The sequence below is a fragment of the Nicotiana attenuata genome, unplaced genomic scaffold (assembly GCF_001879085.1).
Source record: "Nicotiana attenuata strain UT unplaced genomic scaffold, NIATTr2, whole genome shotgun sequence".
Taxonomy (NCBI): Eukaryota; Viridiplantae; Streptophyta; class Magnoliopsida; order Solanales; family Solanaceae; genus Nicotiana; species Nicotiana attenuata.
In genome coordinates this window covers 127,905-154,811 of record NW_017670355.1, presented here as the reverse complement: position 1 = coordinate 154,811, position 26,907 = coordinate 127,905, and the positions used below count along the sequence as shown (strand labels likewise).

Genomic DNA, 26,907 nt, shown 5'->3' with positions numbered 1-26,907 from the left:
AAGGATCTGCATGATTTGATGTGGATGGCAGCAACAGACCACCAACAGCATAAATTTCGGAGGCACATGGGAATATATCAGGCAAGAAGACGAGGCAGCCTATCGTTGGTTAATGCGACATGACCCTGAAAAGTGGACTTTGCATGCGGATGGTGGCAGACGATGGGGAACTCTGACTACAAATGTGTCAGAGTCTTTCAACGGATTATTGAAGTCGGCAAGAGGATTGCCTGTCACAGCCATTGTGCGGATGTCGTTCAAGCAGATGGCGGAGAGGTTTGTTGAAAGGTCTGCAGCTACAACGTCATTGATGGAAAGGGGTGTTGAATTTATGCCAGTGCCGATGAAGAGATTTGAGAAATACAGACGGCGAGCACATTGGCATTCATTTTTGCAGTATGATAACGAAAGAAATGTTTTTGAAGTTCGCACCACTATCCATCAAAATCGGGTGAATAATGTACATACTGTAAATGAATCTACAAGGTTATGCTCTTGTGGGAAGTGGTCCATCTACCACATGCCTTGCTCACATGCCATCAAGTGCTTTTAACAAGTTGGTTTAGGTGCAACCAACTATGTTGATCAACAATATAGTGTTGCGAAGTACCTAAACACATATAGTGGGCAGTTGCAGCCAGTGGGTGCTGACCATTATTGGCCGCCTGAACCATTTAAAATGGTGTGTAATAAGTCCTATTTGCGTCGAATACAGGTGCAGAAGAGAACGCGTATACGGAACCAAATGGATGTTAGTGATACCATTTATGCGCGCAGATGTGGTATATGCTCGCAAACAGGACACGACCGACGAAAATGTCCTTCGACTGGTTTGGGTGGCAATAGTACTCAAGCTCGTGGTGGTCCTTCTTCTATTATGCCTAACTATCAATGAGTTTATGTTGCAATATTAGTTGTTTTGTTTATGTTGCAAGTTTTATAAAATAAAATTATGTTTGTTAATTATGAGTTGAACTTTTCCATTTCAGTTTTTTTAATGATATTTAAAAAAATTATATATTCGGAAGAACTGGAAACAACATTGAAATATCATAAAGCTAATTAATTTAATTTTAATTATGTTTGTTATTTTATATATGTGTGTTCTCTTGTCGAACTGAAAAAGATGCCCGACTGACATAAAGCTGTTTCGTACCCATCGGAACCTTTAACACGCAAAGCATAGCGCGGTCAAATACTACGTTATGTGTGTATATAGCGCAGTTAAATAGTACGTTATGTGTGTTGTCTTGTCGAACTGAAAAGGCTGCCCAACTGACATAAAGCTGTTTCGTACCCGTTGGAACCTTTAACACGCAAAGCATAGCGCGGTCAAATACTACGTTATGTGTGTATATAGCGCGGTTAAATAGTACGTTATGTGTGTTGTTTTGTTGAACTGAAAAGGTTGCCCAACTGACATAAAGTTATTTCGTACCCGTCAGAACCTTTAACACGCAAAGCATAGCGCGATTAAATACTACGTTATGTGTTGATATAGCGCGGTTAAATACTACGTTATGTGTGTTGTCTTGTCTATAAATAATGGGCTCATTCTAGTTATTTTCTGCGCTCAGCAATAAGTAATAGCAAATCTGTCAAGAAAAGCAAGGTTTTTTTAATGCGCAAATGGCTCAACCTCTTTATGTACCAAGGTGCGAGTGTGGAAAAAATGCATGATGCAAAGATGTTGGGATAATGGTGAAGTTGGACGGCGCTACTGGCACTGTATGAACAAGTTTTATAAGGTCCCCGATGAACCTATTTGCGATTTTGAGGTATGGGTTGATGAACCCTGTTATCAGGAATACTACAAAGAATATTTGCAGCATCTTCATAATGTGTGTTTACTACAGTGGGAACGTGAAAGAGAACATAAAAGAGAGGTTGCGGAGTTGAAAGCGAAACTTAAAGAGGTAGAAGAAGAAAAAATAAGCTGGAAGAACAATTTAAGTGGTTGGAGCAGATATAATGGGTGGCAGGGACTAAACATTGACATGTATGTGTTTAGTGTGTTACTTTATCTTTATGTTTCCCGTGTCGTGTATTTTTACTTGTTGTACAGAATTTTAATTATGTTAAGTTGCTATGTTTGTGTTTGTGTTGTAGTATTAAACTAAATTAGTTGTGCTGAACTTTATTTTCATTAATTGTAATGGAAGTTAACTTTTAATGCTTGTGTACGAAACTAACTAATAAATTAATAAAAGTAATGCGCATATTATATGAAAATTGTTGTTAATATATATACAAAAATATTATTTACATCAAATACAAAACAAAGTGAAGAAAATCAATGTGTCCCGCATCCAGTGTGCTTCAACGCAGCCGCTGGTCTGAGCCGCATCGCATCCCGCCTGGGTACGCTATCGGGATCGTCATCATCAAGTCGTCTCCTTATAGCCGGATGCCCCGCAGCATGATCATCAGTGGTGCTGACAGGATCGGTAGAAGGGGCCGTCAGTCCAGTAGAAACCTACATAAGAATAGAAAGCTCAGTATAGCAAAGCATATAATAAGTCACAACAATTTAAATTGTCTTACCACCATCTCGTCGGGCTCCTGAATGTAATCATCTGTCGCAGTCATGTCAGCATCGCGTTCAGCCTTAAAAAGGAAATTAATAAAGTTATGGAAAATAAAGACAGATTCTAATTCAATACCAAGAAAACCATACATGCGCCTGTGATGATGAACCATAACTCAGCCGGCGCCCACTATGTAAATCTCGTGTCGGCCGCTCCTCAGCAACAGCAGAAGGGCCTGGAAAGTATGTATCCCAATCCACTCTAGAAAGGTCCATGTCCGTGATCAATAATTGACCTGACGGGGTCACCTGCGAAGTCCCTAGAGTGAGATCCATCCCAAGGCTGTATGAACGCATGTCCATCTCATGTAGGCCACCCGGTAGATCAGCAGCAACATCATCAGCAGGGGCCTCAACGCCCCCTTGCTGGGGACTACCTCCTCTCTGCCCACCGCCACATCGTCCGGCACCCCCGCCTCGTCGGGCACCACGACCTCGTGCGACACCAGGGCCTCGCTCGTACTGCTCTGGATCCACATAATCAGGCATGTGTGCCAAACCTCTCGAGCTCGCTGCAGCGTTCGGGCAGCCAACTCTACAAATCGACGGCTGTAATCCTGCAAGGCGGCCGCAGGATCGCCGACATGATCCTGCATCTGCAATCCCATCTAATAGACTGTATGTAGTCCAATAGCCTGCATAACGTATAAATATAAAATACATATATTGCACTAAGTTACGGTTATATAATTAATAATAACAGAAAACATACTAGGGCCTCGTGTCGCCCGGCGTATGGAACGTACCGACCGCCAGCCTGATGAATAGGGTTCCCGATAAAAAGTCGGGTAACGTGGCGGTACCAGGACATATACCTCTGAATAGCCACCTCCTGGATCTGTGTAGGTGGGGGAGGAATCATCTGATCTTGATGATCCCAAATATGGATTTGCGCCGCAAACCATGCCATAAATGCGTCGTCCGCCCTGGAACGATCATCCCTCTGATAATGTGTAGGCTCCCATATAGGCCCCCTCGGTATATACTGCGGGCGACCAAACTGGCGAAGTACCCGCTCCGAGGCATGATGCTCCACAATATCGAGGCATATGAGCGGGGCAGAAGTTCTCCAAATCAGTCGGCCGGCCGAGCAATAATCTGGCAGGCCAGCTATCAAAGCGTAGCTGTATGGCGTCCAGATGAACTATCAAATAAGAACACAAAACATGAGTATGCGCAACACTAAGTTAATCTATACTAGGTAAGTTTAGGTACATATTTACCTGTGCGCACTCCAGCAGATCCAACACATCCCTACAGAGGGAGAGATTATGATGAGCATCATACTCTCGTGAAAGTGTACGGCGGAGAACCCACCTCCGGGCTAGAGGGAGAAACGGAGGTGCTACATTAGAAGGTAATTGTGGTAAAGGTGGCTGAAATTGCAAGAACCGCTCCCATGCCCAAACCTAACATACAAAGTTGACGTAAGGTTTAAGATACATGCTAACTAGGTAGAGTTGGAACTGATGAACAGATTATTCGAATATGTTGTCACCTGTAGAAGCGGCATAAAACCACAAATATCTCTTTGGGTGCCCATGCTCGCCCGGCACATCTGCCTGTACATGTAGGTGAGAACAGCAGCACCCCAGCTGTAATAGGGTAACTCATCTAGCAGCTGAATATGATGAAGAAATCTCAGGCTGACTAGGTTCCCCGAAGTGTTCGGGAACAAGACCCCTCCAAATAGAAGAAGCAACAACAACCTCGTATACCGGGTAATATGTATCTCCTCTGTATTGTCGGTGATATCGGGGGTCAAACTCAACCGACTGTCACCCGACGATGCAGTCTCGTCCTGTGGCCTGAAACCCGTGAGCTGCTGCAGCATGTCCAAATAATCATCACGCAACATAGATCTCATAGCAATAGGCAGTGAAACGGCCATGCCATCAACGGGCAAGCCATATAAAACCTCCACGTCCTGCAGCGTGATGGTGGCCTCGCCAATGGGCAGGTGAAAAGTGTGCGTCTCCGGTCACCACCGCTCAATCAACGCCGTGATCAAAGCCTAGTCAAGCTGCACGATCTCAATAATCCTATAGAATCCCGTATCCTAGAGGCGCTGGACTACACGAGAATTGAGATCTCTAGGCCTTAAAAAATCCCACAGGTTGTCCACTCTCCTAGCGCGGAGAGTCTGGGATAGTAACTCTCCCTCCCATATATAGGCGGACCTATGATCGTCCTGAAGCACTAATAGCTCACGAGAGTAAGGGCCGGGATGTATAGGCGGCGCGTCCATGTCGTCAACTGTAAATTAAACAACATTAATTGTATGTTTATTATTTGATTGTACAAAGTATATATACCTATTGGGTTCCAAGCTCGATACTTGAGGCCCAGTAGCACCAAACTATCATGAATATTTATGTGTGTCAAATTCAATATTTTGATAATTTTGTGTGTGATTGTTTTATAATTTAAATTCTTAATTTTTAATTATTTAATTGTACAAAATACAGGCTCGATATTTGAGGCCAGTAGCACCAAACTATTATGAATAACTATGTGTGTCAAATTCAATATTTTGATAATTTTGTGTGTGTTTGTTTTATAATTTAAATTCTTAATTTTAATTATTAATTGTACAAAGTATACCTATTGGGTTCTAGGCTCGATATTTGAGGCCCAGTAGCACCAAACTATCATGAATATTTATGTGTGTCAAATTCAATATTTTGATAATTTTGTGTGTGATTGTTTTATAATTTAAATTCTTAATTTTTAATTGTACCAAGTATATATACCTATGGGTTCCAGGCTCGATATTTGAGTCCCAGTAGCACCAAACTATCATGAATAATTATGTGTGTCAAATTCAATTGTCTTACCATTTAGTGTGTTTGTTTTATAATTAAATTTAATTTTTAATTATTTAATTGTACAAAGTATATATACCTATGGGTTCCAGGCTCCATATTTGAGGCCCAGTAGCACCAAACTATCATTAATAATTATGTGTGTCAAATTTAATATTTTTATAATTTTGTGTATTTGTTTTATAATTTAAATTCTCAATTTTTAATTATTTAATCGTACAAAGTATATATACATGGGTTACAGGCTCGATATTTGAATCCCAGCAGCACTAAACTATCATGAATAAATATGTGTGTCAAATTCAATATTTTTATAATTTTGTGTATTTGTTTTATAATTTAAATTCTCAATTTTTAATTATTTAATTGTACAAAGTTTGTATTTTCATCTACCAGTATAAGAGATACTTAAACTACAGGGATTCTACGCTAAAATACTACGCTAAAAGGCTCTACATTTTACTACGCTAAAAGGTTCTACATTTTACTACAATAATAAATAATCTAAAATAAATATAAACAACAAATACATTTTAATCACATAACATTCACAAAAATACATATAACATACTAGTTTCGCAAATAAAACACAAAACGACATGGAAACACTAATATCTAAATCCGGATATTAACATAAAAAATTATTTCTCAATTTTACATTTTTTTTAGAACACTAATATCTAAGTCCGGATAAATATAACAGACTAGTTTCGCAAATAAAACACAAAACGACATGGAAACACATTCAATCAACTAATATGCATTATTATACAAGTTTCGACATAAACTAAATCGAAATACCTCGATGTAGTATTTTGTGTGAAAATTTGAGTCCGAAGGAGTGAAACACCACAATAATACGATGCTCTACTACAATGTGGGACCTACGTTCTTAACGTTTTGTGTGACGGGAGGGGCCCACAATTTTTTTTTTAAACACGACAATGGGGGTGGACCAGAAACAGGTTGAAGTAAAAAAATGGGGAGGGCTCGTTCTGGTCGGGGAAGAAGACGAAGGGGATTTTATAATCAGGGGCATAGCGTGCTGTATTTTTACGCTATACATACAGCGTAAAAATACAGCACTTTATACGTGTCAGTCAAATCGTCAGTATACATAGCGTGCAAATACACCACGCTATACCTTAACGGAAAAAGTTACCGTTAATGTATAGCGTCTTGTATTTAAACGTTATATATAGAAAGGTAATTTTTTTTTTTACACTTATTAATGTACTTTGAGTCCAAAAGAACCACAATTGGGTTCCGGACTCATATAAATCGCTTTAGTGAGTTTAATTAAATACATTATTATCGGTTTGAACTATATACGCATATTTATGCAAAAATAAGTTTTAAATATATTTATATAATAAAGATTACATTCATTCTGAATTCACTGATTTTGAATTTACGTTTTTTGTTAATATTGGGTTGTCTCGATTAACTAGTAGTTCTTGGGAATGTTAACAAAAATTGGAATGTGATTCTTTTATGCTCATATTTACCGTTTTTCTTTCATTGATTTGATTCTTTCGTATAAGAATGATTATGTTAAATTATGTCAAATTATGATATAGCCTTTTATATAATAAGAAATAAAGGAAAATGACAAGAAAGGTTGACTTGAAAGTATATGTGGGAGGAAGCAAGTCTTATGGACAGATTTCAACCAAGCGCCAATCGCGAATTCCACATATATAGTTAAACTGGACTTCAGCTTTCAAAGAAAATGATAGGAAGATAACGAAATATCGTTTGCCTTTTCTTCCTTCGCTGACCAAATTGAAGAATTAATTCCCACATTATTATTGTTTGTTAAAGTTCAAAATATATGGTTGCATACAACACAGAGGAATAAGCAACTGGCGTTAGGTACCCATTTTTGCCATGTGATTGGATTTTTCCAGCGGGTAAAAATAATAATCTATAAGCTGAATAGAGAAGGATGGATCAATGCTTATGATTTAGGGGATAAACATACTATCTCTTTTTTCTCCATACAATATTTCGTTTTTTATTGTAATCTTTTTTGTTATACTGCTATCACACCTAAGCTTCACAATTTATCAAGTTTAACCACTTCATAATGTTGAAAGATGTTTAATTAAAAGGATATATGTCAGTATGTTAATTTTCGGCTTAGCTCATTTATTGAATTTGATTTCAGTTTTTTTTGTCTAGACTTTCTTTAGCTAAAATATGAAAATCAGAATAATTGTATTATATAGGACTTGTGCGTACTTATCCGTTCCGGGCCCAATTTGTAGCAGTGCACCTCTTCAACTCAGAATGACAACAATGCTGAGTCAACGGCCCAATTGATTGTTGTGTTCATGGGCCAAGAATATTAAGAAGAATTAAGAGAAATTTTCACAAATCATTATTGTTTAATGGTTATTAGCTAGCTATAGCTATCATTTACTAAATTAGCAAAAATCAGAACTAGGAAAGATTCATGTCACCTATGATAGATGAACAAATTCATACCATAGATGATATAAGAGAGTTTCCTTGCATCAACAAGAGTCACTGATAGTTCTCCAGCAAAGTCTCTGTTTCCTTCCAAGAATTAAACCTAATAAGGCCCTATTACGTGGGCAAAGATTACTTTTAGCCCAAGTTCGAAACTATTTATTTCCGGTAACCAAAAAATTGTATTAATTTTGTATTTTTTGTAAAAAATATACAGAAATATATATATATTCGGCTATTACAATGTTATTCTCCCCTACCTGGCAATACGAGTCCAAGTTAATATGACACCTATGTGTGGATATGTCAATTTTATATGAACTGCGGACATTACTTAATTCTGGTTAGTTGATCTGAAATGATTATACTATTGCTAAATTGCTAGTAGCATAAACTGAAACCGCCGGAGTAGCGTAAACGTTTTTGTCCTGGAATAAGATAAGTTGTTTGACCAAAAAGTATTAAACCTTTTTGTTAAACTAATTAATGATGAAATGAAGGATGAATCTTAGTTAAAAATAATAAATTCTAGATCATAAATTGTAGGAAATCGGTCAGATGAACGGCGTTTGACAGCATTAAATAGCACGTTTGTACTCAATGAATGCTAATAAATATGATAATCTAAACATGCAATAAATGTAGATAATGCAAATAAATGTAATAAGAAAGAATCCACCACCCAATTATTATATGATTTGGATGGTTCTTTCCCCTGACAGCAACGTGGAAAGAAGAAAAGTGAAGATGGTTATGGAATCTTTGGATCTTGTGAACAAAGATCAAATAGTGTGTACTTGAATAAGATAATCAATGAACAAGACAACTTTTGTATATTCTCTCAAGTCAACCTTTTACAATGTATTTTTATCAGAAGGTAAAGATCCCCCTTTTGTTCTTTCTCTCTTCCTATTTTTAAGGGGTATTTCCAAGAAATTCTAAAAAGTACGAAATAAGGAATATTTATGCCTATTTCTAATCTATCTTGCCGTTATCTCTTTATTCCAACTACTTGTCCCTGACAATAACCTTCCTGAGGACGGCCTCCCACTATTGCATCGTGGTCGTCCTCCTCTTCGATCTTGTTTATCTACCGTTACCAGGTCACCAAATTTAGAACAATACAGTTAGTCCCTCCGCTTGTTGAGGTCGTGGTCTTGCACGCCCTCAATAAGCGGACCCGATTTGCGTCCGTTTAGAAGAAATTTGGTCGTGTTGATTAGATCGAATCGGCCGAGGTCGAGAAAACGGTGCTGCCGCGAGGCTGTGGTTGGTGTGGCTACCGTGAGGTGACGTCATGGCCACGTGCGTCATCATTATGCATCTTCCCGTTGCAGCGTCTGTGCGTCTTCCACTTAGATTTTGGTGCCATTGACAATCCTTTGCTCCGATTCTCGTGCCACCCAACCCTATAAATAGATGGGGGGGTTTCATTTTTCGGAAGTTTTTAGCATTCCTCACTTTGCATGTTCTGTTCTTCTTTGATCTCCTTCCCAATTTCTGCTTTTGATTTCTTACAGCTCCTTCAGTTATATTCTCCTCTTTCTTACCCAGTTGTTATCCTCTTCTTCAGACTTGGTAGAATACATTTCATTGTTGAAGTATGTCATAACCCCATCACATTCATGATGAGGTTTCCGATGCCACCCCATTATTGGTGGCCCTTCCTCCTGGTAGTGAGCAATTCATGGCTGAAGAAGAGGATAGCTTCCCTACCACGGAGGAGATAGTCCCCAAAAACCCTTTGGCTAGAAATGATTTTCCAAAGGAGCATGCCCCTTCTCCCACTCAGAGGCTCTCTAAGACTAGACCGCCTCACATAGCCGACCTCCGGTCCAAATATCGCATCCCTCCCCATGTCAAAATTGTTCCGGCCGGAGGCGGCATCGTGGAGGTTCATCGAACCGGGTATTGTGCCTTCTATGTCTACCCGTTCTTGATTGGTTAAATGCTTCCTCTCCTTCCGCTAGCGGAGGAATTTTGTTGATTTTACAACGTATGCCCGGCGCAACTCTCTCCTTATTTGTATAAAGCTTTCTTGATTCTCACGAAGTATGCGGAGTTGGCTGGCTGTGAGGTTGGTGTTCGCCATCTGCTGCACTTATTTTTGCCTAGTTTTTATAGAGGTACTATGATACACCTACGGCGTCGTGGGACCAGAGGGTTGATGGTCGGGATGGACGACAAAACGAATCAGAAGTTCTGGCATAAGTACTTCTTCGTCAAGACCGAGCACCTGGTAGTGGACCCGGCTGGGTTTCCTGAGCAATGGAACTATAATCATAAGTATTTTAACGTTTGCTCGTTATTTTCTTTCGTCTTTTCCTTTTCGGCTCACTTGCAGATTCCTTGCTTTTCAGTTGAGAGGCACGCACCTTCTCCCGTTTTTGATATGGAAGATTGGGTGGCTCGCGTGTTACCCCGCATCGTGGGAATTCGTGATTGGCCGTCCTTTTACAAGCGTTTTGGACCCAAAATCTCATTTAGTAAGTGTCACTTTTACTTCGGCTTTTTTGTTATTTGCCACTGTTCTCTGATGTGGCCACTCTTTGGCACGGGTCGGCGGGTTTCCAAGAAGAAGGCTCCAGTGCCTGCAGTTCGCCAGGCGATCGCGTCGGTTGGAATGCAATTTGCCTTGGCTGAATTCGCTCGAGGAGATCGGACTCAAGTTCCACCGATGAGGGATTCTGCTCCTCAAACTGTCGCCGCGCGGGATGAGATTTCTTCCCAGCCCATCTATCATCTCGTAGACGAGCAGCCTGATGGCGAGGAGTCACTGTCGAGGAAAAGGCGAAGGGTGGAAACCGGGAAGGCCGTCGTCGCTGACATCGGACCGGAACAATTCATCGCTTTGGGAGCAGAGTCTGATCTTGCACCAGATGCAGAGACCGTTTTCACGACAGGCGCCATTATGGAGAGACGGCCTTCTGGGGTTGAGGCGGTTCGGGATAGTGGAGAGCTTACGCGAGCCGCAGAAGGGGACGCATCCTTGGCGGCCGGGGAAAGTAGGGCGGTCCCCACTGGGGGCTACGCCTCTGGCTCGGATGTCGACCCTAAGGATGTACGGCCTTTCTGAGAGGAATACTTGGGTGGAGGTAAGGACGGAGGGTCCTAACCGACACATAGTCATTCCTGTGGACTACGACCTTTTGGCCAACTCGGAACGGGCGGTATCTTCCTTTGCTCCCCTATAACGCGGCTTCTGAAAACACGGCGCTACAGGCAAAGAGCGATGCGGAGTTGTCGTTGGGTGTATCCGGCATGGCTCTGCGAGTAAGTGCTTTTTAATGTTAGGATTTGCTTCACATGATTAATTTGCTCATACTGACTTCTTTCTTTTGCATGTCAGACTATTATCATGGGGATCGAGCGTGACCGGGGGGAGAAGCGGAGGACGATCGTTTTTAGGAAGATGACTTCCAAATATATGGAGTACCGTACTAAGCACCGGACTCTGGCCGAATTCCTCAACTAGGATGGTGAATTCGAGTCGCTTCGTGATGGGCTTAAACAGAAAGATGAAGAGTCGGCAAAGAAAGACGAAGAGCTAAGGGAGAGGGATGATGAGCTAATGAGAGCCATCGATAGGTGTAGCGAGCTTGAGGCAGGTTTAAAGGCCAAGGAGGACGATCTCGAGGTGAGCAAGGGGGTGATGGCTGAGAATGCTGACCTTCAAACGCAGGTGGCATCGTTAACTGCTGAACTTGGGCAGAGGGAGGCAAAGTCTGTCAATCTAAGGGGCGAGTTGAGCGCCAAGTCGAAGAATTGACTCGTGCCGAGAAAGGCACAGTGCCGCTATGGCTGAAGCGGCAGCCTAAGAAGATGCCCTCCGTGTTTGTAGGTCTGAGCGGGAAAATGAGGTAGAGACATCGGCGCTTAAGGTGGCGAGGTTAGAAGAGCGGATCCAGGATCTAGAGGCGGAGTTGTCTGGATTGAACGAGCAGGTCGTTGCCTTGAATGCCGAGGAGGTACGGCGGCAGTCATAGCCATCTATGTCTCATACTTATGCCGATCCCGGTGTGCTACGGGAGTTGTATGAGATATGGGTTCACACTGAGGCTCAACTCCACGTGTATAATTCTTTGAAAGCCGTCGGGAAAATTTCTGAAGTAGAACTCAAAGGCGTCTGTGTCAAGGCACGGACGTCTGTGTCAAGGCACGTGCGGCCCGTGAAGCTTGTGGTTACGCCCCTAGTACGCCTGGTGGGGACGATGTTGATGATGATACGGATAGGCTCGCCTCCGATTCTTGATATGATGATGAGTACGCCGATGGGGATGACGCGGCGTGAAGCCGTCGTACTTAGTTTTTGTTTTGCTTTGCTATTTTTCTGAGGGCGTCTTTGGGCCCTTTGTAAAAAGTATTGTAATTTGACAGTTGTAATGGAACAACTCCCTTTTTGCTATGTATTTCTTGATTTCCGTTCACTTTTCTTTTTGCTATGTGGGGAAGTCCCTGATTTTCTGATGAGATTGACGTTCGACGCGGTCGAACATTGAAGATTTCGAACGAGGTCGAATATTAAGTAATTCGAGCGAGGTTGAATGTAAAATAATTTGAGCGAGGTCGGATGTAAAGTAATTCGAGCGAGGTCGAATGCAAAGTAATTCGAGCGAGGTCGAATGCAAAGTGTAAAAAGACTTGGTGGAGAGTAAAGATGTTGCTTTATTTCATTCATTTGAGAATATTACATGTTTCTGTTTGTTTCATACATATTTTGGAGAAGTTCCCATGTATCCAGTCCCTTCATCGTTCGACCTGGAGAAGTAGTCGAAAGGCGGGGCGATGAATTATACTTGAACTTCGAGACGTCCCCTTTGTCGCCTCATTAAAAACCTCCCCGAGAAAACCCAACTGGGACAAAACCCGGGTGACGGAAAAAGAGTACGACGTGGAGGACGTATGTTTTCAGAAGTTGAAGTATTTGAGATGGGCGACGTTCCAATTGCTTTGTAGTAGCTTTCCCTCCATTGTTTCTAGTTGGAATGATCTTTTGTTTGCCGCTATCGTGATTTTGTATGGTCCATCCCAATTGGTTCCTAGTTTGCCTTCTCCCGAATCTTTGCTCGCTTGTGTTTTGGCCTTGAGTACAGTCTCCAACTTTGAGTGGTCGTACTTTGGCTTTTTTGTTGTAGTATCGTTCTGCTTGTTTCTTTTGGGCTACCATTCTTATGTAAGCCATGTCTCTTCGCTCTTCTACTTCGTCGAGGTCTTGTTTTCTGTTCTCGTCATTGCTTGGTCCGCTTTCGTGGAGTATGTCAAACCGGGTTCCCCAACCTCGACTGGTATTATGGCGTCAGCCCCGTAGACTAGTGAATATGGCGTTTATCCTGTGCTTGTTTTTGGCATAGTGCGGTATGCCCACAGTATTTCTGGTAGTAATTCCGACATAGTCCCTTGGCGTCCTCAACTTTTTTTTCAAGATATTCAGTATTGTTTTGTTGGAAGATTCAGCCTGGCCGTTACCGGCAGGGTGATGTGGCGTGGAGAGTATTCGCTTGATGTGCCATTTTTCGAAGAACTCGGCAGTCTTCTTTCCGGTGAATTGGGGTCCATTGTCACAACTGATTTCTTTGGGGATGCCGAAGCGGCATATGATGTTTCTCCATATGAATGTGATAACTTCCTATTCGCGTATTTGGGTGAACGCACCTGCTTCTACCGATTTGGAAAAATAGTCAGTTAAAACCAAAAGAAAACGTACATTACCTCGCCCTGCTGGGAGGGGTCCGACGATGTCCATTCCCCATTTCATGAACGGCCATGGCGATGTAACAGAGTGGAGGTGCTCGCTCTCTTGGTGTATCATAGGAGCATTTTTCTAGAATTGTTCGCGCTTCTTGACGTAATCAGCGGCTTCCTTCTTCATTGTGGGCCAATAATAACCTGCGCGAATGAGGCATCTGACGAGGGCCCGGTTGCCGGTATGGGCATCGTAGTGGCCTTCGTGTACTTCCTCGAGCACACATCTTGTTTGATTCGGCCCTAGGCATTTCGCCAAGGGGCCCCCAAACGTTCTTTTGTATAGGTCGTGATTTATGATGTTGTACCTAGCCGTCTGTATTCGAAGCTTTTTGGCTTCCTTTTTGTCTGCTGGGAGTACTCCTTCCTGCAAATATGTTATAATGCGGTTGCACCAGTCCCAAGTTAAATTTACAGAGTGTACCTCGAGTTGGTCTATTGATGAGTGGAGGAGGGTGACCACATTTTCCTTCATGATGTTTTTGGTGGCCGTTGCTAACTTGACGAGACCGTCTGCCTCGATGTTTTGTGTTCGAGGTATCTGATCAAGTTGACATTCATCGAATTCTGGTAGCAGTTTATGAATTTTTTCCTGGTACTTTTGTAGCCTCTGCTCTTTGATTTGGAAAGTCCCTCTGACTTGGTTGATAACGAATTGTGAGTCGCATCAAAGGACAACTCGACGCACTCCGTATTTGAGAGCTAGCTTTAATCCTACAATTACAGCCTCATACTCGGCCTCATTGTTAGTCATATCAGGGCACCGTATGGATTGGTGAATGACTTCGCCTATTGGGACCTCGAGTACGAGTCCCAGTTTAGATCTTGACGCGTTGGATGCGCCTTCAGTGTATAGGACCCATAGGTCGAGTAGACTGGACGAGGTACGAGAAGTTTCCTGTTCAACCTCAATCATTATATTGGCACTGAAATCGGCGACGAAGTCGGCGAGTGCCTGCGATTTTATCGCTGTTTTGCGGCTGATATGTTATATCATGATCGCTCAATTCTATGGCCTATTTGGCCAATATCCCCGATAGCTCGGGTTTATGCAGGATACCTCATAGGGGAAAGGTCGTTACCACCGATATGGGGTGGCATTAAAAATAGGGTCTAAGCTTTCGTGAAGCTATAACCAATGCCAAGGCCAATTTTTCGAAGTGAGGGTACCTCATTTCAGCGTCGACGAAAGTTTTGATAATATAATAGATCGGATATTGCGTATCTTTATCTTCGCAGACTAATACTGCGCTTATCGCGACCTCTGATATGGCCAAGTATATCAGGAGGCGTTCATCGGGTTCTGCTTTGGCGAGTAGCGAGGGCGAAGACAAGTACGCCTTTAGTTCTCTTAGGGCCTCAATGCATTCTGCATTCCATTGGAGCCCGTTGTCCTTTTTGAGCACATTAAAGAATCTGTGGCATTTGTCAAAAGATCGTGAGATGAACCTCGACATGGCAGCTATGCGGCCCGTCAATTTTTTCACCTGTTTCTTGTTGGTTAACACTTCGGGTATTCCCTCAATGGTCTTGATTTGGTCGGGGTTGACCTCGATGCCTCTTTGTGACACCAAGAAACCAAGGAACTTTCCTGAAGTTACTCCGAAGGCACATTTTTCGGGGTTCAGCTTCAAGTCGTATTGCCTTAGTATTCTGAAGGCTTCTTTCAGGTGGTCGATGTGATCTTCCTTCCTTTTCGATTTGACCAACACGTCATTTATGTAAACTTCCATACTTTTGTCGAGTTGGTCCTTCAACATTTTGGTTACCAATCTTTGATAAGTCGCCCCTGCGTTCTTTAAGCCAAATGGCATGACTCGATAACAGTACGTTCCTTGATGGGTGATGAAAGTAGTCTTCTCCTGGTCCTCTTTCTCCATGAGGATTTGGTTGTAACCTGAGTAGGCATCCAAGAACCTCAACAACTCGTGCCCTGCTGTTGCGTCAATGAGTTGATCGATATGAGGCAAGGGAAAGGAGTTTTTCGGGCAGGCCTTGTTTAGGTCCGTGAAATCCACGCACATCCGCCACTTCCCGTTTTTCTTTTTTACCATGACTACATTGGCGAGCCATTGAGGGTATTTTGATTCTCGGATGGATCCGTTAGCGAGTAGTTTATCCACTTCCTCGCTGATGGCCTCGTTGATTGCGGCATTGAATTTTCTTCTTACTTGTCATACTGGGGGGTAGAAGGGATCGATGTTCAACTTGTGTGTGGAAATGTCTTTCGGAATACCTGGCATATCTGCGTGGGAAAAAGCAAACAGATCGGCATTATTAATTAAAAACGTATAAAATTTACCTAGCTCGGAGAGCTTATGGCCTATATAAGCCTTTTTGCTGCTGTTTAGTTGGATGGGATCAAGATCTTCTATTGTTGATCCCGCGGCTTTCACGACGTCGGGGTCCTTGATAACGTCTTTCTGATCGTTGAGTTTGGACCCCGACTTTGATAATTGCTATGCTTTTGAGTTTGTTCCTTTTAGTTGTTTAGTGAATGTACAATCTTGGGCGATGCGGTAGCGTTCTTGGGTTGTGCGTTGTTCGCCTCGGATGTTGAATATCCCCCACGAAGTAGGGAATTTGATTGCTTGATACAAGCTGGACGGGATAGCCCTCATGGCGTCTATCCATGGTCGTCCTATGATTGCGTTGTAAGTTGTGTCCTGGTTCATGACATGGAACGTTGTTTCTAGGGTGACGCCCCCGGCCAGAATGGGCAGCGTTATTTCTTTTGAGGTTTGCTCGACTGCATTGTTAAAACCTGTAAGTGTTATGCAGCGTGGTACTATCTTGTCCTCGAGTAGCATTTGCGCAAGAACTCGAGGGTGAATAATACACGCGCCACTTCCATCTTCTACCATTATTCTTTTTACATCAGTATCTGAAATACGTAAAGTAATGACAAGAGCATCGGAGTGAGGAAAAATCAAACCATTCGTATCTGACTTATCGAAGATGATACTTTCTCCGAGGTCATCATACCATTCGTGGGTGATTAACCTGTTCAGTTTGTGTGTGGTGGTAAACTTTATGTGGTTGATTGCTGCTTTGTTGCCTCCACCGATGATCATTTGAATGGTGCAGGAAGAGGAGGGCGGCTTTGGTGGGCCTTGGTGTTGTTCTCTTCCGCGGCCGAGATTGGCTCTTCCTCGGTCGCTCATCAGCTCCTTTAGGTGCCCTTGGTGGAGCATGTTCACTACCTCTTGCTGTGGGGATATGCAGTCCTCAATTTTGTGACCTCGCTCCTGATGAATTCACAGAGGATGTTCGACTTTCGGGTACTTGGGTCAGATTTCATCTTCTGCGGCCACTTCACCTTCGGGTCGAGCTTCTCTAGTGCGTACACTATCTTTGAAGGGGAAACACAAAAATTGTGAGCAGATAAGAGCGGGGGCATACCTCTTTCATTTCGCTGAGTCCCTGTATGCGGGCTGGACGGTCCTTCCGCATGGCGAGGAGATGGTAGGACGGCTGTTCTTGCATAAGGTTGGTAACTGTCTCGGTTGAGGCAGGTCCTGACTGATCTCTCCGACCATCACTACGACGGTCTTTCCTCGGCTCTGTTTGAACTGATGTTAACCGTTGTATCGGACCGTTAAGGTCGTCTTCGTCCTCTCTCACCTCGGCGCAGTAGGCGTTGTGAATTTCTTCCCAAGTGGTGGGAGGGTATTTCATGAGTCTGTTTAATAGTTTTGTTTTCTTGTCGCTCTTGACCCATTCCTGTTCAACCCGTTCTGGAAAGCTGCCACCGCCATCCCTTCCGATACATTTGGTAAGCTCATACTTACCCTGTTAAACCGGGCTAAAAACTCCCTGAGTCTCTCACCAGGCGATTGCCTAACGGCAAATATATCATTTACCCTAGCTTCCGCTTTCTTAGCCCCGGCGTGGGCGGTGACGAACTTGTCGGTCATTTCCTCGAACGTTGTTATAGATCGTGCTGGTAATTGTGAGTACCAAGTTAAGGCTCCCCCGGTTAAGGTCTTGCCGAACTTTTTTAGTAACACTGACGGTACTTGCTCCTTTGAGAGGTCGTTACCCTTTACTACTGTGACGTAGTGAATGATGTGATCTTCGGGATCCGTCGTGCCGTCATATATCTTCAAGTATGGTGGCATCTTGAAGGTTTTGGGTATGGCATGTGGGGATGCCTCTTCGCTGTATGGTTGTTCGACGAATCGGCCGACGTCCCGTTTTGGTAGCAGTTTTGGGGCGCCTGGTATTTTATCGACCCTTTCTTGATGTTCTCTCTTCTGGTCGCGGAGCTCCTTGTTCTCGTTTTCTATTTCTTCCATTTTCTTCAGAATGGATGCAAGTGTATCGTTACCTGCATCAACAGCGATGGGAGTGTTACCTGTTGGAGGAGCGGGTTGCTCGTCGGCGATCGATGTGGTATCCGTCTGTATGACGTCTCTATTCGCCCGCTGAGAGGGTTTGTCGAGTATGTTATTTAGAGTGCTGGTCAGCCACTCTTCAATAATTTCTTCACTGCCGGTGGTGCTTCCTCAGCTGTGGACGTGGAAGCTCCCCTTTTGCGCGAAGCGGTTACACTTCCATGAGGGGGAGGTGAATCACTCCGCCTCGGTGTAGCACTCGGTGTCTCATTCTCCTCGTCTCCTCTGTCATCCTCGTTGATAGTGTTTAAGATGTTGGTAGTGACACCTATTATTGGTTTCTGTCTTTCATCTCCTTTCCCTGCCATTGTTCGTTTGTGCAGACGAGAAAAAGGTGGCTGTCCTTTATGATCTAAAAAAACTAAATAACCCCCCACAGACGGCGCCAAATTGTTTGACCAAAAAGTATTAAACCTTTTTGTTAAACTAATTAATGATGAAATGAAGGATGAATCTTAGTTAAAATAATAAATTCTAGATCATAAATTGTAGGAAATCGGTCAGATGAACGACGTTTGACAGTGTTAAATAGCACGTTTGTACTCAATGAATGCTAATAAATATGATAATCTAAACATGCAATAAATGTAGATAATAGCAATAAATGTCATAAGAAAGAATCTATCACCCAATTATTATATGATTTGGATAGTTCTTTCTCCTGACAGCAACGTGGAAAGAAGAAAAGTGAAGATGGTTATGGAATCTTTGGATCTTGTGAACAAAGATCAAATAGCGCGTACTTGAATAAGATAATCAACGAACAAGACAACTTTTGTATATTTTCTCAAGTCAACCTTTTACAATGTGGTTTTATCGGAAGGTAAAGATCTCTTTTGTTCTTTCTCTCTTTCTATTTATTAAAGGTATTTCCAAGAAACCTTAAAAAGTACGAAATAAGGAATATGCCTATTTTTAATCTATCTTGCCATTATCTCTTTATTCCACCTACTCGTCTGACAATAAGCTTCGTGAGCACGGCCTCCCACTATTGCCTCGTGGTCGTCCTCATCGTCGATCTTGTTTATCTGCCGTTACCCGGTCACCAAATTTAGACCAATACATAAGTCATCTTGTTAAATTTCACTGTCATATCGAAAGAAAAGGAAAACGTGGAAAGCAAAGTTCAATTTGACTACTAAAAATTAGTAGGAAATCAGAGTTCAAATTGAATTGCAAAAAGTGAGTTGAGAAAAGCTTGCTTTTCGCATCAGTGGTATAGAGACACATACTAATTCACTTGATTTGCTAGTGTAATCAACTTCCGAGCAATTTCTCAGCTTAATTCTATTAATCGTAAAAGCTATAGAAGCCCGTCAATAACCAACCTCATACATTTTCCAGTATGTTGACACTCGTCCTTTCCTTGTCTTCATTATTTATATACTAGTAGTTGTTTTAGACGTAGTGGCTTACGTATTTAAAAATTTAGATAAGACTGCAGCCATCTGTGACAATATATAAAAATGTCCAAGTTTGGCTCAGAAACATCACTTCACCGCATAAGTTAGAAGTTACGGATCTATCTGAAGAAAGAGAGTTATGGGTTGGAGAGGGATATTGGGATTTGAGTATGGTATAGTGCAAGCACCCTTAGGACCAGATATATCAGGTCCAGAGCTTGTTGCTGCTGTTGCTAATGCTGGTGCTCTTGGTCTTCTTAGAGCTCCTGATTGGGTGATGTCTCCTACACTTCCTTCGGATTTAGCTAGATTTAGTTGAAACTTGAAAAAATAATTTTTGAAGTAGTTTTGAAAAATAAATTTTGGAAGTTGAAATTATGTTTGGACATGCATTTTATTTGAAAAAAATTTGAAGTTTTGTGAGCGGGAGAACAAGTTTCACCCAAAAACTATCCTAAACTAGATTTTGGGAACTTGAAAAATAATTTCAGAAATTTTTCAAAAATAGATCATTAATCTATGAACAAATAATGTTTTCATAAAAGATTTGAAAAAAAATTGCCAAAATCTATGGCCAAACGGGAACTTAATCTGTTGGTCGGGTAAAGGAACATTTACATTATTAATGTAATTTATTTTATATTATACCTGTTAATTTACCTTATTTTTCAAGTTACTAATCCATTATTTATATACTTAGTTTTTAGGGGACCCTATAGTGTACATATTTTATTTTATGTTGTCAATCTATGTAATAGAGCCTTATGGCCCGGCCCTTCCTTGGACCCGCGCATAGCGGGAGCTTAGTGCACTGGGCTGCCCTCTTTTAATGTATAGAAGTTAAACTCCTATATGTATCCTATCAGAAACAGACTACTGAATACCTTTTAAATATCAGATTCATTACTACTATTCATCAAAACCTCAGGTTGTTTTATGCTTTAACTAGTTAAATTCCTCTTGATGTTATAAATTGTAAGTGTATAATAGTGGAATGCTTAATTTTAATCTCTATAACCAATCCCCGGATTAAAGAAAAAAGGAAAATATAAGCAACAGAAGTTGTAGGGTGAACTCATTTTACAGGTCAAAGTGACAGTTGACTTGCAATTATATACCTGGTTCAGTTATTGGCTGTCTTTTGTTTTGATGAGTCTTTGATTAGACACAAGTCCAAGAGGAATGTAACATTGTACTTTTGTGTGACAGGAAGATCCTGATTATGTGAGGGAGCTCATAAGGAAAACAAGAACCTTGACTAGCAAACCATTTGGGATAGGTGTAGTTCTTGCATTTCCTCACAAGGAAAATTTAAAGGCTATATTGGATGAGAAGGTTGCAGTATTACAGCTTTATTGGGGTGAATGCTCAAAAGAGTTGGTTCTTGAAGCTCATAATGCTGGGGTCGAGGTTGTACCCCAAGTAAGTTGTAAACACAAATCTTTTTTAACTTTCAACACTTTGTTGTTGGAATCACAAAACTTGATGAATTCTTTACCATTAGTGGCACTACAAAATGATCGATCCTTGTGTGGATTTTCTTTAACCGGATAAGAGTTGGAATTTCACAAGGTAGTGGTAAGGTCTGCGTACACATTATCCTCCCCAGACCCCACTTGTGGGACCGCTCCGGGTATGTTGTTGTTGGATAAGAGTTGGGATTAGCTTTAAACTTCTCTATACTGCTCCGAAACTTTTACTCTGCTTGCTCTAGTTAAATGTACCTCAGAATGAAGGTAACTCTTCACCAAAACAATACACAAATTCTAAGAGATGACTTGATGTGCGACGCAAGTACAAGAAGTTCAAATCAATTATATCCATCTTAGTTTTATTTAAGTAGCCTATACTAGACTACTTGTTGCTTTAGATTTAGAGTCGGTGCATGTGTAAAAGAATAGAAGTTTACCCTAATCTATTGTTTTCTGAAATGTAGCTTATAAAACTATTTTCGTGTTTTTTTTAAAGATTGGGAGCTATGAAGAAGCAAAGAAAGCTGCAGAAGCTGGTGTAGATGCAATTATTGTCCAAGGTAGGGAAGCAGGAGGCCATGTTGCTGGCCAGGTATAATGGTGATGACATTCATGAGATGCATTAGTTTTTTATCAAGATAATGATACTAGTTCTGAATTTTTCATTTAAAACCCCCACCTTCGTGCTTGTGCAGATTTCACCTTTTATTACATTATATGTAAGATTACTATTGAATACTAATATATCACCTACTTGGCTGAATTCCTTTTAGGATGGTTTAATTACCTTATTGCCTAGAGTTGTCGATCTTGTTCGTGGTGATGACATTGCAGTAATTGCTGCTGGAGGAATTGTCGATGAGCGTGGTTATGTTGCTGCACTGGCCCTTGGCGCACAGGGTGTGTCATTAGGCACTAGGTATTGAACGTTAACTTCGAACATTTTAAGGTGTTTAATCTGTCATCAGTACCAGCTTCCAGTTTGATCTATATCCTGTTGTTCAGGCTGATCTACTGCTCTTTAGAAGTAGGTCTCCCTTTTAAACTTCTTATACCTTTTCAGGTTTCTCGCAACAGAGGAAAGCTATGCGCACCCAACATACAAGAGGAAGCTCATTGAATTTGAGCAAACAGAATACACAGACTTATTTGGTCGCGCAAGATGGCCAGGGGCACCACATCGCGTTCTGGCAACCCCGTTCTTCAAGGAATGGAAAGCGCTCCCAAGTCATGAGAATGAGACAAATCAACCTGTCATTGGCCGCACAATCATACACGGCAGGGTGAATATCCTGCTATATTCTTCCTAATAAAAAACTTGAAAATGTTCTGTCATGTCAATCTCCACTCTGTGATCAGCCTTCTTACCTTTTAAGTACAAAGAATTAGAATGTTATTAACTTACTAGTTCTCCATTTGCATTTATTTTATGAGTGGATTTCTTGTATCTATACCTTGTTCTTAAGAATGTAGTTAGTTTCTTATTCTTTCTTGAACAGGAAAGAGAGGTTCGTCGTTTTGCTGGTACAGTTCCAAATGCCTCAACTACTGGAGATATCGAAAGCATGGCGATGTATGCTGGTCAGAGCATTGGTCTTATAAAGGAAATTCTACCTGCAGGTGAAGTGATAATGAGGATAGTTGAAGGGGCTCAACGACTGATTGATCAACAATTTGCGCCCATGAATTAAGTCAGCAGGACCAAACAACTAGGTACTATATTCATTTTCTTGCCTATGTCCTGGTTTGTAAACCATAAGTTGAATTGATCGCACATTATGTGCCAAGAATGCATTCACATGAAGTTCAGAAAGGAAAAACATGAAAAAGAAAATTGTACATGAATAAAGATTGGAGTTATAGAGGTGGAAATAAGATGATGTGTTGTACTACCCCTCCAGTTTGCTGTTTGTTTACTTGATACTTGCTTGTATCCTCATACTTTTAGGTTTGACCTTTTTCTTGTTCATTTTTGAGTTAAGCAATATATCTACTAATGAACTGAATTCTTGGACAGAAGTACATCCTTCACTAATTTATCTAAATTCAAGGTTGATGAACCCACTAATCCAGTTGCCAATTTTTTCCAATCACTCGCCTTCTTCTTCACCTTCTTACCTTTTTCTCCATCCATAACTTCCCTCACAATGTTCTCCACTTCATTTCTGTTCACATTCTTGCCAATTTCCAAGCCAACACCCCATTCACAGCATACATACCTGTACATGAAAATGATGAAATCTTTTATTTTGAATTCTTCCTCCTTTCTTAATTTTGTTATTAAGTGGTACTAGACCAACAAGGGACAGAAACTACTAGAAAAGTCCCTATATGTGTAATATGATGCATATACAATATACATAATACTCCTCCCTCCCAATTTATGTGACGACATGAAAGAAAAACTATTGAAATTTATTGTTTAAAACATGCCATTGATATTGTTGTAGCTATAAACTCATGTCATTAAAAGGGCAATCCGGTGCACAAGGCATCTCGCGTTCACGCAGGGTCCGGGGAAGGGCCGCACCCCAAAAGATGTGATGTAGACAGCCTACTCTAATGCAAGCATTAGTGGCTGCTTCCGCAGCTCGAACCAGTGACCTATAGGTCACATAGAGACAACTTTACTATTACTCCAAGGCTCCCCACTATAAAATCATGTCATTAAGGATAAAAAAAAAATGTTCAAAGTTTAATTTTTTCTAATTATATAATTAAGTTATATAACTTTTAGGACACGCTAAATAAAGGCGTGTCACATAAAATAAAACATAGGAAGTATTATCTTTTGAAACAAATAAAAAAACAAACAAAAAATGAATACCTGCAGTTTATGTGCTGATCAGCAAAAAATGGCCAACAAATCATAGGAACACCAATTCCTATACTTTCCATCACTGAATTCCATCCACAATGAGTCAAAAATGCACCAATTGATGAATGTTTCAACACTTGTTCTTGACAACACCATCTTGAAATTAGCCCTCTTTCTTTAGTTTCTTCAACAAAATCATTTGGTAATATAGCAGAATCATCACCAACAACTGCATCAGATCTAATTACCCAGAAAAAGTTTTTCTTACTATTAGCAAGTCCCCATGCAAATTCCATAAGTTGGTTTTTTGTCAATACTGTTATGCTACCAAAATTTACATAAACCACTGATTTTTCCTCCTTTGAATTTAACCACTGGATACAATCCTCATCTTCTTTCCATAAATTGGCTCTAAGGAATTTTAGACTATTTTCTGGAAGTTGATCAGTGAGCAAATGAAGAGGTCCAATTGTATAAAGTGGAGGACAAATTAAGGATAAATCTCTTAAGACATTAAATTCGAGTGAATCAAAAGTGTGAAAAATAATAGCTGATGCTTTTGAAGCTCCTTCAGTTTCTCCCATTATGAAATTCAGCAATTTGTCATTTATATCTGTGGTTCTGATTTGGCTTGGAAATTCCCTTAGGCGAAGATTTTTCATACTTGGTATACAATCTATAACCGTGTCCAAATACCCATTTGTTATATCACTTGCATCTGCATAATAACAAGGAAAAAAGAATTACATAAATACTTCAATAATTTATGCATATTACAAGAAGATGAAATTGGACAACTTATTTCTACAAAAGGATTCTTTTTTTTTTTTTTTTTTGTGGTTATCTCGCGCTTAATGTGATAATTTTAAAAGTCGTTGCTTTGATTATTGGACTAAATTAATAAGATGACAATAATTAACAAAAAGTGATAAGCTACCTACATGGAAATTTTGGCTTTACTTCAATTAAAGAACTACTGTAACGAATAGAGACAGATTTAGGATTTTTAAAAATGGATGTACCACTAAAGAAAAAAATATTAAGCAGGAATTGATCCATGTTCTTCTAAATAAATAATATAGCATTCAACCAAGTGCAACAACTATATTAGATTAATTATACAAAATATGTACATAAAATACCTAATTTGACGGAGACATCATGAGTTCAACGCCTCATATTTCAGGCAGTAAATCCACCCTTGGTGACGAATATTAGACTTAATATAAGTAGTTACATAATATTATAGATCAATTTAAATTTTAACAATATGGCTTAAAAAAGTTGTACACTGTCGTGCAAGGAACTTAGGGCTCGTTTGGTATGAGATAAGGAATATTTAATTCCGGGACTAAAATCCCATGTTTGGTTAGTAGAAAATTACGGTAGAATCAATGCCGGAATTAGTTATTCCGAAATTGTAGTGTTTTTTTTATCCCCATGAAAAGGTGGAATAACTAATCCAGGATAACTAATTCCGGGATAATTAGGCCAGGGATAACTTCTTTCCAACCAAACGACCTTTTACGGTTACACATAATGACAAGAAGATAAAGATTCAAAATTTCAAGATTTCTAACCTTTCAGAGGGAGAATTCCTTTTTCAATGAGAAGAGGCAAGTGTTTATTGCACATAAAACTGCAAGCATTTGTAGTTCTGAAGCAAACACTAGGAACACCAATTTCTTGAGCAGCCAAAACAGCAAATGTCATAATTCCATCAAAAATTATGCAAGTGACAGGAGGAACATCATTAGATGAGTTAATCTTGATTAAAAGCTCTTTAAATGGAGCTAAACAATTTTCCTTTGTAGAGAAACAAAGAGAAGGAATATGTTGAGTAGTATCAGCATCAATTGGAGGAAGTCCATCTGGGATTGTTTCAAAGACAAAATCTTGAAAACCTTTAAGAGAAGAAGGGCCTCTTGATTTGAGCAATCTCTTGTGATTATATTCAGAGTTGACAAATGTTATGTGAAATCCTTTGGAGTGAAGAAGTATGGAAATTTTTAGCATAGGATTTATGTGGCCTTGTGATGGAAATGGTATGCACACAGCATGGGGTTTTTGAGCTTTTTTTCCTCTAAGAGAACTCATTTTTCTCTGTTTCTAGTAATGAAATTTGTGGCTTTCTACTTTTCCTGGCTGAATAACTATCTAGATTTTATATAGGTCAGTGTTTCTGTTTGTACTGTTTTTTTTTTTTTTTTTTTTTTTTTGGAACAAGTAATACGAAATAAAATTAAGATAGTCGTAGAAAAATGACTTTTGCTTTTTTCATCTTTCGATAGAAAAATATTTTCAATTTCTAATTAACTAAATACACGAAAATATATCATCGAAAACATTTACCTATAAAATGATTTTCCTCGCGCTAATAGCAGGGCGGCTCAACCCCAAGGCAGCTAAAGCCATTACTTTAGGCCTCAAATTATATGAGGCAGAGGCATCAAATTTTACTCATAGTATATACTATGTATATATGGTAATAATTGGAGTATTACTTATTACTAATTTAGTAAATCTTTTTGATGAACGATTTACTATCAACTTCGAAAATATTTGGTTGAACTATAACGGATGAAGTCAAAACTACTACTTATTTCAGTCCTCTTATTTACTCGAATTTGAATTAATTTTAACTTTTACGATGATTTCCGCACACACTTTGACCTTATTAGCCCCATATTAATATTTTCGAATTTTTCTTGAAATAGAAGTACTAGAAAGAATTGTATAAGTAGAAGATATTACTCTATAGTTAATATACTCAATTCAAATAAATAAACTTGATTGTTTTTCGCATATCTAATTGCTCATAGAAAGATTTAGACTATTGGTAGTTCCTTTAGCTGAAATATGTTTTTCGAAAATGAAGTTATATCTTAAGAAAATTTAAATAGATTGACTATATTATCAACTAGGAAGAAAATATTAGAAGAGTTTGTTGTAAAAAATAATTAGTATTTTCCAAATATACTGGGTTTGTTGTTTTTAAAATAAGAGCTAGAAGAATAAAAAAAATTAAATATGCATAAAAAAAATTATTTAGCTTTAGCCCTTCTACTCCATTGTGCCACCCTTGACTAACAGACGCGGGTTTATCGACTATCGTGAACAATTAGAACAAGTGAAAGAAACCAAGAGAGTAGACAAAACCAGACGTAAGAGAACTATTTTTGAAATAA

General features: G+C 40.1%; 2 protein-coding genes across 2 annotated transcripts; one reads left to right on the top strand and one right to left on the bottom strand.

Moving 5' to 3' along the window:
* Positions 1–19,488: 19,488 nt before the first annotated feature.
* LOC109238296 (nitronate monooxygenase) lies at positions 19,489–22,915 on the top strand. The gene is made up of 6 exons (XM_019404728.1): positions 19,489–19,703; positions 20,639–20,851; positions 21,398–21,493; positions 21,675–21,820; positions 21,965–22,184; positions 22,401–22,915. The coding sequence occupies exons 1-6, from the start codon at positions 19,569–19,571 to the stop codon at positions 22,590–22,592; spliced, it is 1,002 nt and encodes a 333-aa protein (XP_019260273.1). The 5' UTR covers positions 19,489–19,568; the 3' UTR covers positions 22,593–22,915.
* Positions 22,895–25,930, bottom strand: LOC109238283 (7-deoxyloganetin glucosyltransferase-like). Its single transcript, XM_019404717.1, has 3 exons — positions 25,300–25,930; positions 23,729–24,437; positions 22,895–23,120 (listed from the first exon to the last, which is right to left on the bottom strand). Exons 1-3 carry the CDS (start codon positions 25,814–25,816, stop codon positions 22,895–22,897), a joined length of 1,452 nt encoding a protein of 483 aa, XP_019260262.1. The 5' UTR covers positions 25,817–25,930.
* Between the last annotated feature and the right edge of the window lie 977 nt (positions 25,931–26,907).

Bases quoted from the DNA above. Each gene is read 5' to 3' on its own strand.
- LOC109238296 (XM_019404728.1), top strand. From the start codon at position 19,569: ATGGGTTGGAGAGGGATATTGGGATTTGAGTATGGTATAGTGCAAGCA. The intron at 21,821-21,964 runs GTATTGAACGTT...ATACCTTTTCAG, and splicing joins GGTGTGTCATTAGGCACTAG to GTTTCTCGCAACAGAGGAAA. The intron at 22,185-22,400 runs GTGAATATCCTG...TTTCTTGAACAG, and splicing joins GCACAATCATACACGGCAGG to GAAAGAGAGGTTCGTCGTTT.
- LOC109238283 (XM_019404717.1), bottom strand. From the start codon at position 25,816: ATGAGTTCTCTTAGAGGAAAAAAAGCTCAAAAACCCCATGCTGTGTGC. The intron at 24,438-25,299 runs GTTAGAAATCTT...GTTATTATGCAG, and splicing joins AGGAATTCTCCCTCTGAAAG to ATGCAAGTGATATAACAAAT. The intron at 23,121-23,728 runs GTATTCATTTTT...TTTCATGTACAG, and splicing joins GATCAGCACATAAACTGCAG to GTATGTATGCTGTGAATGGG.